We start from the raw sequence: 17,088 nt of genomic DNA on the forward strand, positions 1-17,088 counted from the left end.
TGAATGGAATGGTGTGGAATGAACAGTAGGATTTTGGAAAACTTCATGTTTATGAAGAGAAGAGTGGGGGTGTCAGCCTGGAATGCTTTGGATGGACAAATCTAGAAGTGTCATGAACCAGCAACAAAAGAAACACACTGAGCATGATTCAGTGTTAAAAACTATTTTATTAATCACTACTTATGACCATACGTAAAATAAAAGTAAAAATGTTAGTATGTTAGAATTCAAAAATGTTAAACCTTGAACATTAACCCCAAAAACTAAACTCTTCGTGTGTGTGTGTGACAAAGTCCCAAACTCCAAGTCCAGGAATGGTTCTTAAAGTTCAGTTCCGCAAGCCATAAGGTGAAACATGAGCAAAGGCTTCTTCAACAACCACCGTTGTCTGAAGATAAGACGTAGATGTAGAGAACATAGGGAGAGTAAATACGAAATCCAAATGTTCCACGATGGAACCCAAACGACACTTCAGTGTTTACTCGGTAGTGACTTCCTCACCCCGAAAAGCATCCGAATCGTGGGCGTCCACACAAATACCCGTTTCCTTCTACAGGTCAGCAACAAAGTGAACTCCACCGGATTACTTCCAATTTCCATACATGGATTTCAGTGGCAGACACAGTTATTGTTTCTCATCCATCGATAGAGAACACTAGCAGGCTGGTGTCTCTCTCCCTTCTCTCTCTCTTCTGACTTCTTCAACAACGTCATTACGTCCTTTATTTTCTATTGACGTAAGCACGCCACACACACACACACACACACACACACACACACACACACACACACACACACACACACACACACACACACACACACACACACACACACACACACACACACACACACACACACACACACACAATCTAAAAGGGACATTCACTGAGTCCGTAACAGAAGTAACAGAGGGATGGATGAGTGATTCAGCAGCAAGTGGGTTGAGGTAGAGAAGGAGATAGGTGGTATAGAAGTGCAGTAAGAAATCTTGGTGATGATGGTGGGTGAGGCCAGGGTTGGGACCAAGGTTTAACTTGGGAAAATGTGACATCCAGGTTGGAATGAGTTTAAGAGGATGAAATCTAACGGTTAGATTTATTCTAGATCTTCCCTCAATGTTTTAGAAAGTTGTGAACATAACTGAAGGAATGTGGGGGTAAAAGTTCCCACCTGTTGTGCAAAATATGTATTTAAGCAGTGCACAGACATACATTAAGTGTCAATTCATCAACAACCTTGTGATTGTTTAACCCTAAAAATCTCAGCTAGAATCTTCATGGAAAAAGTACCAATGGAATTACTGAATAGAGTGTGGGTAAATAACCCATCAATAATTCCTAAAATGAAAGAGTGGAAAATAAATGAACTGCAAGAGATATTTTTTAGCTCTGAAGAAAACAAGCTTTTGCCTACATCGCTGTGACCTCTCAGATTGTTAAGGGTGCTTGTATGACTGCATTATTGAACACTGAGCATTAAATATCACAATATTGGTTAAAACAACACTCCAGTCCATTCTTATAGGTTAAAAGCCCCATCAAAGTGAAGGCACTATAGAGCAACTTCCTGGGAATATTTGATAAGTTAACTGAACCAACATAAGGTGAAATACAACCAGCAAGAAATATATAAAAAAATCAATCAGCCAGTTAATCATATCTTAAATTATTTTGTTGGAAATAGCTTCTTTGGTGATATACTAAGACAGCATGTCCTGTTAACTGAAGAATTTAGGAACATCCAGCAATTAAAACCAAAGTAGATGGGAAGACATTTTGCCAACTCATATTTAACTTTAGATAATAAAATATTAATGTTTTATTTTACTTTAAATTCAAATCAATGAAGTCTTCAAGTGAATGAGTTCCAAGGGGAAGATCTCCATTTCACAAGGCCACAAAGTGACTTACAGCCAATGAAGTCTCTCTGAAGCACAGACACTGTTCAGTGTAGGAAGTGCTGCAACCATATCACACAATATCCTGAAACAATGCAATGCGTCAAGAATAGGTTTTTTGAAAAGTTGCTGGGGGGATAATTATTGGCCAGAAACTGAAGGATAACCCCCTTCCTCTTCAAAAATGATGTCATGGGATCTTTTACAAACATCTGAACAAACAGATCCTGGTTTCTCCGCCCACAGCATTTCTGTTTTTGTTTCAAACAGATACAGCTTCAGTATACCACCTCACCTGAACGACAGCACTCCCTCTGCTGTCCTACAACAATAATGTAGGTTTTTGCACTCAAGGCTCTGCAGTGAGACTTCAAAACGAAACCTCCTGACTCAGAAGCAGGGGTGCTGCCCATTGAGTCTCAGTTGATATCTTGGAGAGTTTCTGTTGAGCCTTTCCATAAAGTGTATCAATAACCTTTTGAACAATTATCTTTCAATCATTCTTGCATTGAAGTTACTTCTATCAATTTTTGATAAGATATCTTTATTAGTCACATGTACAACAAAACACACGGTGAAATGCATCTTTTGCGTAGACTGTTCTGGAGGCAGCCCGCAAGTGTCGCCACACTTCCGGCGCCAATATAGCAATGCCCACAACTTCCTAACCTGTATGTCTTTTGGAATGTGGGAGGAAACTGGAACACCCAGAGGAAACCCACGCAGACACGGGGAGAACGTATAAACTCCTTACGGACAGCGGCCGGAAGTGAACACGGGTCGCTGGCGCTGTAATAGCATTACGCTAACCACTACACTACCGTGTGAAGGGTTGTGTTCACAAATTTTACAAATATTACATGCGATATTGCTAACGTCAGCTCTATTATAAATTGTTCCTCTAATACTTAACATGTCTTGGGCTTCTCTTCAGCCCCTGTCTCCCCTGTTTTTGGTTGTTGTCCACTGTTTTCATCTTTCTCTTCATGCCCCTCATACACACTTTTCCTTGGGTTACTTATTCTTCTCCAATTCTTTCTCAGCCTTTTCCTCATTGTACACCTGGCCTCCCAATGGCTAAACATCTTTGTGATTTGCAGGATCCTGCACTGAATTTTTCTTTGCTAAATTCCAGTGTAAACCGAGATGACGGGCATCAAATGGGGACAGTCTAATCGAAACATACTGTATAAGTCAGAGGAAACTAATGATCAGGGTGCTGGCGGTGGTGATATAATGGGGTTCGTGGGAGGGAATGGGTGATAAAATCTGGGTTGGTGATTTGATTGAATGAATGGAGGTGACCCCTACTGATGTGAGGATGCAATCATCAGGAGAGGTATGGATTAGAATCAGCTATTCCATACTTAACAGGTTGATTGTTTATAGAACAAAGAACAGTACAGCATGGCAACAGGCCCTTCAGCCTGCGATGTCTGTGCTGAACATGATGCAAAATTAAACTAAACCTCTTCTGCCTGCACATGATCCATATCCCTCCACTCTCTGTCTGTTCATGCACCTATCTTAAAGCCTCTTATATGTCACTATCATGTCTGCTTCCACCTCTACCCCAGCAGCCCGTTCCAGGCACCTGCCACTCTCTGTTTAAAAAAAACTTGCCCCACACACCTCTCTTAAACTTTCCTCCTCTCACATTAAAAACATGTCCTCTGGTGTTTGCAATTTCTGCCCTGGGAAAAAGATTCTGACTGTCTACCCAGTCTATGCTTCTCATAATTTTATAGATCAGTTTGTCAGCATTCATTGTTAACTCTCACACTTGAAGAGTCCCCTACCAAAGTGAAGCTGAACACAATTTGTACAAGTATGGTTCTGTGAGAGAGTCAATGTCTTCAAAAGAAAATTGGAGGAGAAAATCAGAGGAGTGGAATGACCTAAATATAGTAGTGTGTGAGCAGGTCAGAGGCTGGGTATTCCCCAGTGAATTCCCTCAAGAATTCCTTTTGACTCAAAGTTTTTACACTTTGGGCACAAAGCAAGAGAGTAATGGAATATTCTCCATTTGCCTGGTTGAGTGCAGGTTCACCAGTACTCCAGAAGCTCAACACCTTCCAGAACAAGGTAACCCATTTGGTTGTCACCCCATTCACCACCATTCACTTCACCAACCACCAGCACACCATGGCTGCAGTATATACAAGTTACATGCCAAGGCTAATTTAACAGCAACTCACAACCTGTGACTTCTAATACCTGGAAGGACAGGCAGACCAGCAACTCCCAGTACACCTCCCAGTCACAAACCATCCTGACATGGAAATGTACAGCCATTCCGCCACCAGCCTTGGGCCTGAGTCGTGAAACTCCCTCCCCATCAATACTACAGGAGTACCTTCACAACACCAAACATCATAGTCCATCTTCCCAAGGGCACTTGGGATGGACAATAAATTCAGGCCTTGTTAGCAAGACCATGGCCCATAAATGAATAAGAAAGAAAAGCAGAATAAAATATAGTAGAAGCCAGTGTCTATTGGTGCTCTGATGTTCTCTTCACCTGGGAAGTGATAAAGCACATGCAATTATTTTAAAGGAACATGTAAATGCAATTGACTGTTGAAACTGCATTTGAAATATTTGTTCCCATGCTATTCCTATTTAAGATCGCTCTGAAGTTTCTCACAGAATTTCCAATGTTCTTCCACAGAAATAGCTTACAGTGCTAAACAGAACAACAGATTGAGTTACAGCAATTCTATTGTCACAAAATGCACAAAATGTGGGAATTGAGCCCATACTATGCCACTCTCTTCATTTCTGTTATTCTTGCCCTTAAATGTTACCATCAGTGCTTTATAAAACAGATTTTATTAAAGCATCTTATTGACTTTCAGTTTCTCAGTACCCCGCCAGCTCAGCGCTTATCCCAGAGGTTTTCTCAAGTTCAAATTCATTGGTGCTCTTCTCACTGTATCTTTGCACAATTATATTTTGTGTCAGTCACTAAACTCCACATAATCCACATTTCTGCTGGGTTCAGTTTGTGCACCACAATGAGATCTTTATATAAACATGGATGGAATGCAAATGCATTAGGTACACCAAGCGTCTTGAAACCAATATGTGAGGTGGGCCTTATCCCCAACTGTAACAGACACATCCCAACAAACACATCATCTATTGGGAAAAGGTCTATTTTGGCTGCTACCTCATACAGACGTAACACAGTTTTCCTAGACATTATATAACCACCACCTCCAGCATAGGGGGGATATGTTTTATGTTTGTACATGATTTCAGGGATAAAATACTTAATTTTCTTATTCCTTTTTGGTTTCGCATTGTAAATGATGTGCCCAGCCAAGAGGTCCTGATTTGGATCAAGATCCTTGAGATATTCCAAAACGTTCATGGTGTTCACAAAGACATCATCATCTCCCTTTAAAACAAATTTTGCTGAGCGACAGTCTGCAGCAAACCATTGGAGTAAGTGAATCTCCTTCAATGTCAAGTTGAAAAAGCTGTCCTGGAAGTCCCATTGAAGGATGTCACCAAACCGCCTGGTTTCATATGCCAACAACTGATGCAGTGGCTGACCTTGGAAGTCCTTGGTATCGCCCAGAAGAAACACCAGTTTGATTTCAACTCCATTGATAAATCCTGCTTTTCCCCAGGTATTTCGAATTGTGATTCGTCTGTCTATGTTGGAAGCTATGGACTTAATAGCTAATAGAAGAAACAATTCTTCAGTGCATTCCTTTGGTTTCAGCAAAGTTTGGAAAGTCCTGCAGTGTTTATATTCCAAGAAGTTCTGGTATACCTTGGGTAGCTTTGCAGACTGGTTGAAGTATGCTTTATTTGGTAAGCACAGGCTTGTCTCAGTCACATTATTAGTAACTTCAGGAACCAAAGCACGATGTTTTCTTTCATTATCCTTGTCAATTGCTGGTATTCTACTTTGCCACTTGAAAACCAACAAAACAACTGATGCAGTCAAAGCAAAGTATAGTGTTTTTCTTTTTTTCCTTAAAATCATTCTGAAAGGACATAGCATAGCACTCTGCAAAGCAGAAAAAGGACACAGAGTGAGAATGAGAATGAGAATGCTCTCTCATATGTATCAAGAATCTTAAATTTTTACCCTTGGTGCTGAAGAATCTTTATACGTCACAGATTAATACATTGAATTTAAGTAGTTTATCTTCACAAAAGATCTTACGTGTATCCTTCAAAGGATCCTGTCATATTAATGTATGTGCACCTTTGTAATGACTTAAACATTTCCCACTTTCTTTTCATTTTATGCAAGCATTGCCACAGCAATATTAAATCTGTATTGCAACGTTTGATGATTGTTTTGACAAATGGATTTATGATTCTCCCTTTAGCTTTGGCCAATGATTGATGGACCTGCTCTGGGTCTCAGATCCTGTACAGACCCTACATTTCCCAGCATGCATCTCACACACTGCCAGAGTTCAAGGGCCAATCACTGATGTGGAGATTCTGACAAATTATTTTCACAATACTTTAAAAAGAATGAATTTTCTTCTGAATGAAAATATCATCTCAATGGCAAACCATCTAAAATGTAAATATAGGTACAATTATAGTATCAAGAACTAAAACTAATTTAGACTCAGAGTCACACAGCACAGAAACAGGCCCTTTGGCCCACCGTGTATGTGCTGATCTTTAAAGATTCATTTCATTCTCCCCACATTCCCATCAGCTGCCCCCAGACTCTACCACTCACCTATACACTAGGGGCAATTTACCGTGGCCAATTAACCTACTGACTTGAATGTCTTTGGGAGGAAACCGGAGCACATGGGGAAAATCCTGTGGGGTAGCACTGCTTGGGAGCACTAGGACAGGCACCAAGAGAATTCACTAAGTTTCTTTGCTGATGTTCGACACCAATGTGCTCTCTCAGGTGGATATTTCAAAGGCAAGTTGTGGAATTCTCCCCAACGTTTAACCCGCAGTCAACATCACCAAGGCAGATTATTTGGTCAACGTCATATAACTGCTTTAGGAGTTGCAGTGCACAATGTCGCTACTGCATTTCCTGCATTAGACCAATAATTACACTTCAAATGTATTTATTTGGCTGTAAAGAGCTTTGGGATATCCCAAGACTGTGAAGGGCACAATACAAATCATTTTTTAAATCCTTATGTCATTGATAATAAAAATTAGAATATGGAGTGTTAAACAATTACTTCAAATAGGTTCTGAATCAGCAAAATGATAGCAACTTGACAGCGCTGATCAGTGGTGGATAAGCCTGACTAGTTTTATGCTGCTAATTTTGTACATGCTACTAATTTTGTACATGCTACTAGCTGGCTGAACTTGTTTTCATACTAGCCTTACAAAATTATTTCCAATTAATACTAAAAAACAAGAATTCTCAACACTGCCACCTATAAAAATATACTATAATTAATAATAATAGAAATCCAGGATTTTGTAAAAGTTATTGGAAGGATTAGTTATGCTCAAATAATGCATAAAAATATAAGAAACAGGAGTAGTATAGGCAATTACACACCCTTAAGCCTGCCTGGCATTCAAAGATTGTGGCTGATCTGATTTTGCCTGTTCCTCATAAGCCTGGACTTCCCCTTAGACCAAAAAATTCAGTGTGACATTCTGAAGGTCTATCCCAGCCTTGAATATGTTCAATAACTCAGGCTCCACAGCTATCTAGGGTAGAGAATTCCAAAGGTTCGCTGCCCTCTGAGAGAAGAAACTCTTTCTTTTCTCCACATTAAATGTGAAACCTCTAATTCCAGATGAAAGCTGTATGGTGCATTGTATTTATTTAATAGGGTACCCAAGAGATGGCGATGGGTTAGCTTTAAAGGTGGTATTGAAGACTCTATCAAAAATAACTTCAAGAATATTTGTCAATATATTTGTTAGTGATCTCATTTTGTGATGTCATATATAAAATCAATGATGTTATGCTTCTTAGAAGTTCAAGCAAATGGAGCATGAAGTAGATGGGTGCTTTGATTGCACCTATTTTTCTACCAATGTTTGGGTGAAAACATTATTCTTCAATACACTTCTAAACAATTAAAGCTTGATGGCAAGATAAATATAAGGAGTGTCGTTATCTCCCACCAGAATAATTCAAAGGAAATTGTGCCTCACAATTTTCCAATTCTTAAAATAAAGGTAAATTTATTAAACTTCCTTTGGGCCAGCTGCTCTTGGTTTATTGCAACGTTGACTCTCTAGAAAGATGGAGCTCAGTCTGAATTCTGCCAATGCTCAATTCAATCCTTCCTCATTTCAAGATGAATAAAAACAATACCAGCAATACCATGTCAGTAGTGAAAAATGGGGAACTAATCCATGTTTGCCTCAGACAGTTGTTAGGCAAAATTTTAACATTGGAGACCAGCTGTATTTTAAAGCCAATCTCTCTTCTTTTTTCAGATTGTAAACTGATCTGTTTACTGAAAAGTGTGGCCTATTTCAATTCAGTTCCAATAAAAGCGTTGCTCTCCCAAATGTTGGAGTTTATGAAAATCTCCTGGGATCTCCTGGGATCCTAGTATGACAAAATGGACCTTTGACCTTACAATCTACCTCGTTATGGCCTTGCACCTTATTGTCTACCTGCACTGCACTTTCTCTGTAACTGTAACACTTGATTCTGCTTTCTGTTATTGTTTTAATTTGTACTACCTCAATGCTCTGTTGTAATGAAATGATCTGTATGGATGGCATGCAAAACAAAGTTTTTCACTATACTTTGGTGCATGGGACAATAATAAACCAATTTACCAATCTATGAAATGTAAAGAAAATGAACCTTTTGGAAGGAGGTCTCAGAGTTGCCACAGTATCCCACTGTGTAGGCTCCAGATCCCAGAAAGACCATAAAAATCAAAGCCTTTAGATATTAAGGGCTATGGGGTAAGTGCAGGAAAACAATGATAAGGTAAAAAAAGGTCAGCCATGATCTTTTGCTTCTGTTGAACTTGACAATAGACAGTTTCATTCATTTTAGAGCCACATTTAATCATCCATTGGACTGTCTTATTTCAATGCTTCATATAAAATATGCAAAGAATGTCTAGACATCTTACAACATTAAAAGTGTTTTCAGTGTAAGGTGCTGGTCTTTTGTTTGTGTGACCCTCCCTTTAGCCATTTAACTGTGTGTCCAATAAAACTTCTTTATTTTCAGGATCAAATTCCATTGCTACTTTTCTGCCCAACTGAACCATTTATAACATCTTGGAGTTGAAAGCATTCTACCTTACTGTCAAATGCATAAACAATTTTTGTACCACCTGCAAATGTCTTTATCAAGCCCCCTATATTTAAGTTTTAATCATTAACGTACTCAACAAAAAGCAAGGCACCATGTAATGTGCCTTGTGTAACTCAACTGGTAATAGGCTTTTGGACACAAAAACACCCATTGACCATTACCTTCTGCCTCCTGCCACTGATCCACTCTCCCTTGGGTCCCCTGGACCTTTAGACTGATTGTCATGTGGAACATTGTCAAAGATGGATTGCTGGGCAACTCCATGTGGGCAACATCAAATGCACTTCCTTCCTTCACTCTCCTTGATACCTCTTCAAAAAGTTTAATCAAGGTTGTAAGACATGACCTTTGCTTCATAAATCCATGGTGATCCAATCATAAAACTGTGCCTTTCTGAAAGAAGGTTTATACTGTCTCTCTCAGCATTGATTCCAATAATTTGTCCACCACAGAATTTAAACTAACTCACTTGTAATTACTGAATTAATTCCTTTTTAATTAATTAATTCTGTTTTTAAACAGCAACAAACATTGTCTGTCCTCCACTTCTCCAGCACCACTCCAGCAGCCAGGGGTGATTGAATAATTGGAGCCTCTGCAACTTTCTCCTTTACTTCTTTTAGCATCCCTTGTGATTTAACCATTTTCAAAGATGACATGTCTAACATGCCAAATAGAGATGTTATGGATGCGATGGGAGGTGAGGACCTCGATACAATCGTTGTCACTAAAGAGATAGTGATGAAATTAGTGGGCCTAAAGGTAGGCAAGTCCCCTGGTCCTGATGGGATGCATCCCAGGGTACTGAAAGAAATGGCGGAGATTATAGTAGAAGCACTTGCGATAATTTACCAAAATTCTCTGGATTCTGGGCAAGTCCTGGCAGATTGGAAGACAGTGAATGTCACACCACTGTTTAAAAAAGGATGTAGGCAAAAGGCAGGTAACTTTAGGCTAGTTAGCTTAACATCTGTAGTCGGGAAAATGCTTGAAGCTATCATTAAGGAAGAAATAGCGAGACATCTCGATAAAAATGGTCCCATCAGGCAGACACAGCATGGATTCAGGAAGGGCAGATCCTGTTTGACACATTATTGGAGTTCTTTGAGGACATAATAAGCGCAGTGGATAGAGGAGAACAGGTGTATACTTGGATTTCCAGAAGGCGTTTGATAAGGTGCTGCATAGAAGATTTATCCATAAGATAAGGATGAATGGAGTTGAGGGTAATGTATTAGCATGGATAGAGGATTGGTTAACCAATAGAAGGCAGAGAGTTGGGACAAATGGGTGTTTCTCTGGTTGGCAATCAGTGGTGAGCGGGGTGCCGCAGGGGTCAGTACTGGGCCCACTATTGTTCACAATAGACATTAATGATTTGGAAGAGGGGACCGAGTGTAGCGTATCTAAGTTTGCTGATGACACTAAATTGAGTGGAAAAGCAAATTGTGAAGAGGATGCGGAGAGTCTGCAGAGAGGTATAGATAGGTTAAGTGAGTGGACGAGGGGCTGGTAGATGGAGTACAATGTTGGCAAATGCAAGGCCATCCACTTTGGAAGGAAAATTAGATTAGGTTATTAGTTAAATGGTGAAAGATTGCAGCATGCTGTTGTGCAGAGAGACTCGGGAGTGCTTGTGCATGAATTGCAAAAAGTTATGCTGCAACTGTACAGGGTACTGGTGAGGCCTCACCTTGAGTACCGCGTGCAGTTCTGGTCTCCTTACTTGAGAAAAGATATACTGGCTTTGAGGGAGTACGGAGGAGATTCACCAGGTTGATTCCAGAGGTGAGGGTGTTGGCCTATGAGGAGAGATTGAGTCATCTGGGACTATGGAATTCAGAAGAATGAGAGGGATTCTTATAGAAACATATAAAATTATGAAAGAGATAGATAAGATAGAGGCAGGAAGGTTGTTTCCACTGGTAGGTGATACTAGAACTAGGGGACGTAGCCTCAAGATTCGGGGGAGTAGATTTAAGATGGAGATGAAGAGAAATTGCTTTTCCCAGAGAGTAGAGAATCTGTGGAATTCTCTGCCCAGGGAAGCAGTAGAGGCTACCTCATTAACTATATTTAAGACACAGTTAGATAGATTTTTGCATACGGGAATTAAGGATTATGGGGAAAAGGCAGGCAGATGGATCTGAGTTCATGGCCAGATCAGCCATGATCTTATTGAATGGCGGAGCAGGCTCAACAGGCCAGATGGTTTACTCCTGCTCCTATTTCTTATGTTCTTATGTAAAGGTGTTAAATTACTGAACCTCAACATACTTCCCGTATACTTATCCCAATGAGTATTTCACACATTTCCTCTTTATCTACAGAATTGATGTCATCCACTTCTTTTGTAAAGACACCTGCAAACTTTTCATTAAGAACATTACCCATACCATCTGCCTGCTCAAACTGGTTACCTTTATGTTCCCAATAGACCCTATGTTTTCCTTAGTTATCCTCTTGTTCTTTACATAGTTAGAAAATATTTTGGGATTTCCTTTAACTTTATTCGCCAATGTTTTATCATACTGTTTCCTTGTTTTTCTTGTTTCCCTTTTAACTTCAGTCCTACACTTTCTACACTTTTCCAGGCTTCTTGCCATATTAGGTTCTCAACATCTGACATAAGCTTCCTTTTTTACCATTACCTTACCTTCTAAGGACGTTGTCTCCAGAAGGCTCAAGATTTGGAAGTCCTGAGCATTTTCTTTGTGAGAACATGCTTTCCACTGCTTTGAGAAAAGTTGCTGGGTTCAGTTCCACTTCCTTAAATCAACTCCTAGCCTTGTAAAATTGACCTTGCCTCAATTTACAACTTCTATTCCTATTTTATATTTGACCTTTCCCCCATAATGACTGTAAGTAACTGCAGAGAGTTGTGGACACAGATCAGCACATCACGAAAACCAGCCTCCCCTCCATTGACTCTGCCTACACTTCTTGCTGCCACAGAAAAGCAGACAATATAATCAAAGACCCCACCCACCCTCGACATTCTCTCTTCTCCCCCCTCCCATCAGGCAGAAGATACAAAAACCTGAAAGCATGTACCACCAGACTCAAGGACAGCTTCCATCCCACAGTTTATAAGATTATTGAATGGACCTCTTGTATGATAAGATGGACTCTTGACCTCACAATCTACATCGTCATGGCCTTGCACCTTTTTGTCTGCCTGCACTGCATTTTCTCTGTAACTATAACACTACATTCTGCATTCTGTTATGGCTTTTCCCTTGTATTACCTTGATGTACTGATGTGGCGTTTTTCACTGTACGTCGGTGCATGTGACAAGAATAAACCAATTAACTCAATTACATTAAATAATTTAATTAAATAATTCAATTAAATTAAATAATTTACATGTAACTTCAGTATCACAACAGTTCTCTCCCACTAATATTCCTTCCATCCTTATTGCTTAAAATTAAATCCAAAGATGTCAACTCTCTCCGTTTCTCACCCCTTACTCTTTGCCCTTTCCCTGTATATACTGCATTCTCCTGAATGCAACACAGGAACTCTATGCTCTTGATACTATTTACCCTGACCAAATCCCAGGTAAGATTTACCACTCTTAGTGTTTTTGCACTAGTTAGAAATTTGCCTGCAGACCTGGTCCTTAATTTCCCCCAGATTGTCTGTAGGTCTCCTATACACTCACAATAATGTGTTTGTCCTTTATATGTTATTTAGTTCAAGCCATATAGCCTCATTGGATGATTACTTTAACAAAGGTGTGATTATTTCTTTAACTAGTATTATCAATCCTCTCACTTTTTTTATCCCCATTGTTATATTATGTGAAAACCCTATAACCAGGAAGATTAAACTACCATTCTTGCTTCCCTTTAAGCCATTTTTTATTATTGCTATAATATCAGAATTCCATGAGTATATTTGTGCCCCTGGCACATCTATCTTTTGAACATACTTCTTGAATGTAGATAAATATTGTTAAGCACAGGTAGATTCTCATTCTTTCTGTTTTTCCAAACTTTGTTTGCTCTGCTTCTAAGTTCTCCCACTAATTTTCTGCCTTCCATTTTCTGACCTGCTTTTCTCTCTTGAACTTTTGCTCAGCTTCCCATCCTCCTGCCAAACTGGTCTAAATCCTCCCCAGCAATTCTATAAATGGGAAAATGCTGGAAACACTCAGACCAGAGTCTTCAACCTGAAACATCCTTTTCACAGATGCTGCCTGATCTGCTAAACATGTTGAGCGTTTTCTATCTTTGTTTTACATTTCCAGCATCTGGAGTTTTTTTTTCATTTTCAACCCTATAAAATCTGGCAGTGTGTAGGATCAATTCTTCCAGTACATTTTTCTTCTGACAACTGGACATAATGGCAGTTTTGTCTGTGTGTGTGTGTGCGTGTGCGTGCATGTGTGCGTGTGTGTATGTGTGTGTGTGTGTGTATGCGCGCACGCGCGTGTGTCCATGTATGTGTGTTTGTGTGTGTGTGCGCACACATGGTGCATGCATGTGTGAATGTGCTACCAGCAAGCATTGACTATTAGAAGAAGATTTTAGATAATCTCAGAAATCCCAAAGTGTTTCACAGCCAATGAAGTAAAATCTCTGTTGTTTTATAAACCATGTGGCAAACAATCTGCTCTCAGCAAGCTTCAACAATGTGAAAGTGATCAGATTTCTTTTAGTAATGTTGACTGAACTGACAGGAATAATTCTGCTGCCCTTCTTTGAAATGTAAGATCCTTTATAAGCAACAGATAGGACTTCTCTTAGTACTGCACTGGAAGTATCAGGCACATTTTTGTCCCTAAATTACTGAAGTGGCAGTTGAATCTGCAACTTTCTGGCTCAGATACAAGAGTGTTTCCCACAGAGTTAGGGCTGACAGTCACTTCTTTTGTCTCCTGTTATTTTTCTCCTCATCTGAAGTGGTGATAGTTAAGTGGGAACACTCTTCCTGATTCAGTGCTGCCTCCTATTGATGATTTAGATTAAATGTACCTCTACAGAATACATCTTCCTCAGATAAATGAACTCCCATTCTCACCTTCTGTGAATTTGCATCTCTCACACACACACACTCACAGACAGACACACACACAGATACAAACACCCACAAACACACACACACACATAAACACACACACAGACACACACACACACATGCATAGGCACACACACATACATGCACAGACACACACACACGCACACTCACAGAGACACACACAGATACAAACACATGCGCACGCACACACACACACACACAAACACATACACAGGCACACACACTCACAGACAGACACACACACAGATACAAACACGCACAAACACACACACACACATAAACACACACACAGACACACACACACATACATGCACAGACACACAGGCACAGACACACACACACACTTGTGGTCCCACAGAAAGATAAATTAATCATCTCATGCAAAAAGTACAGAGCAGCTCACAGAGGTATATCTTGCATGGGAAACATTGACAGTAAACCAGATTCAAAAGGCATTTACATTCTGCACTCCTGTAAGAAATTGGGTCAGATGATTTAATTTTGATGAAGTTTTGCTTCTCATGGGAAAAAATCTGCATTTCACAAAGGAGTTAAATTTCCTACAGAGTGACAGAATATTACTCTTTCCACCACTCTGTGTGGAACAATGCAACACAACTCAAGGCAACTGCTTACTCATGCACTTCTCATATTTACCCACCAGTGTTACTGAAGCTAGTTTTCAGCATTCATATCATCGAGCCCAATGTAAATACAGATCAGAAGCAAACATGTTTGTAGTAAGTACAAGTGATAAGCATTAAGTATTTTCAAAGATTACCATAGGTCTCTTACCTTAAGATGTAATAATATGTTGCAAAATAATATTCTTCCAATGATATATTGATGAATGATCAGAATAATTAAAAGTAATGTTTAAGTTTTAAGAGTCTTCTGTTTTAACTGCTTCAACACCAGCTCAAAACAGAATAAAGGCTGCCAATGCCATCTAGTCATCTCAGAAGAAAAACACCCATATCAGCGATTAGGTGTTCAATTTTTAGGTACCAGAAATGACTCAAACATTATCAAAGGTGCGATTAGGTCTTACCAGGTTAATAATTCAGCTCAGCTGGGTTTTCACAATCCTTGCTGCAAGCTGGTAATAATAAATCAAAACCCTTGAGGTAGGGGATGTGGTAGCTTTCAGTGCTGTTTACTTGCATGCTGCATGTAACAGGAACTGTAACGTCAGTGCGATGCAGAGACATGCACGAAAACCCCATTCCACAGGGATCCTGAGAGTGTGTAGCTATGGAGATCAGAGATAAAGATGCATACACTGAAAGTGTACTTAGTAGTGAATCAATGACAAGGATCAAACATCAGGAAGTAGATTTGTTAATAATCTATGAAATTTTGCCTTACACATAACTATTAAATTTCCTTCTGCAACATTTCTGCACAAGTTCCTTTTCCTGATATATATTTCCACAAATTAACTGTGAACGTAACGTGGAAGTCATCTACTTCTTGGAAAGTAAAAATAGCAAAGTTATTGGGAGCACAGATGAAAAAGGCCCTAAGATAACAAATGAAGCTAGTTCTATTCCTCTTTGTTTACAGAGGAATAGAATTGAAAAACAGAGAAGCTGTCAGAATTGTATAGAACCTAGGTTAAACTGCATATATAAAAGAGGCAGAGCAGGTCACAAAACATACTTAAAATAATGGTAGCAGAACTGCATGGTTGTAAAGCAAAGATAGAGCAGGCAGGGGACATTTTCTCAAGAACATCAAAAGCTAAAAATTGAACTAGCAGACTAGAAAGGAACAATGAGTCAGAAGTAAACACATATTTCTCTATTCAGTATGTGCGAAATAAATAAAAATGAGAACATAATCTTGCAGCAGAACATAACTTGAGAATAATATGACATAAATGAAATATAGGCAGATTGGAATACATTAAATTAGCACCACGTTTTAATTGATTTCTAATATAAACAGCTAGAAATCTTGTATCTTCAAAAGTATCCAAATATTCTGAAATGTCTAAATTTGTTCCTGTTTAAACTTTGAATTTCTTAGGCAAATTGTTCATTTGAATGAAATAGTCCTAATTGTAAGGGGCATGACATTTTCTCATGGGAGAGAAGAATGATGTCATATGCAAGGGAATATTGACAGCAAGGCTGAAACCTGCTGGAAGCACAGATTTAAAATAACAAAGTTAGGAACAAAAAAACAAGGCAGCTAAACAAGTTACCAAGGAAAATGTTGGGAATACTCAGCAGGTCAGGCAGCATCTGTGGAGATGGAAACAGTTAATGTTTCAGGTCCAGTACACTTCTTCATTTTCACTTAAGTATTTATGTCGTAGTTCCACACAATGAAAGCTTCACTGGGCTCGATGCTAGTGCAACTGCTGATAGCAGTGTCTTATAAGTAAAGCAAGCACAATTTTTCTGAACAGGACCAATATCCCCAGGGCAAAAGGAGTTGTCAACATTTGTGCCACTATCTGCATCAGTGAAGAATGGTTTTATAAATAGAAAGTGAAATTCCCACTGAATATTAAACAGAATGCAAACATAGATAATGATTTTTGTGAGTAAATACACAATTTAATGAATAATCTTAGTTTGACATGATGCTTTAATTTTATAGTATTCATTTCCTCATTACATGGCAGGGAAAAAAGATAAGGCTTGCCTCCTTAAGCTGTGGTTGTTGACATGACTGAAATTCTGGTACTCTGGAGGAAACTCTCTACAGCAAGTCACATAAGAACAGTTTAGACACTTGCAGTATTTAGACAATTGTTTTGATGCCTGGACACTCTGTGGAGTTGGTGGCTAACCTTAAAATGCCCCTGTGACAGTTGCAGGAATTCTTAGGGTTTGTGTTTCACCAGCAAAGTTCAGGCTTAGCTGCTGGAAC

General features: G+C 39.3%; 1 protein-coding gene across 2 annotated transcripts; it reads right to left on the bottom strand.

Annotated features, from left to right (window-relative positions):
- Positions 1 to 122: 122 nt before the first annotated feature.
- On the bottom strand, positions 123 to 15,422 carry LOC127579407 (N-acetyllactosaminide beta-1,3-N-acetylglucosaminyltransferase 4-like). 2 transcript variants are annotated; one of them, XM_052032187.1, is made up of 2 exons: positions 15,257 to 15,422; positions 123 to 5,921 (listed from the first exon to the last, which is right to left on the bottom strand). In XM_052032187.1, exon 2 carries the CDS (start codon positions 5,913 to 5,915, stop codon positions 4,827 to 4,829), a length of 1,089 nt encoding a protein of 362 aa, XP_051888147.1. In that variant the 5' UTR covers positions 5,916 to 5,921; positions 15,257 to 15,422; the 3' UTR covers positions 123 to 4,826. The 2 variants fall into 2 exon arrangements, with proteins under 2 accessions (XP_051888147.1, XP_051888148.1); XM_052032188.1 differs by lacking the exon at positions 15,257 to 15,422 and adding an exon at positions 15,001 to 15,114.
- Between the last annotated feature and the right edge of the window lie 1,666 nt (positions 15,423 to 17,088).

Source organism: Pristis pectinata, chromosome 17 (genome assembly GCF_009764475.1).
Source record: "Pristis pectinata isolate sPriPec2 chromosome 17, sPriPec2.1.pri, whole genome shotgun sequence".
Lineage (NCBI taxonomy): Eukaryota > Metazoa > Chordata > Chondrichthyes > Rhinopristiformes > Pristidae > Pristis > Pristis pectinata.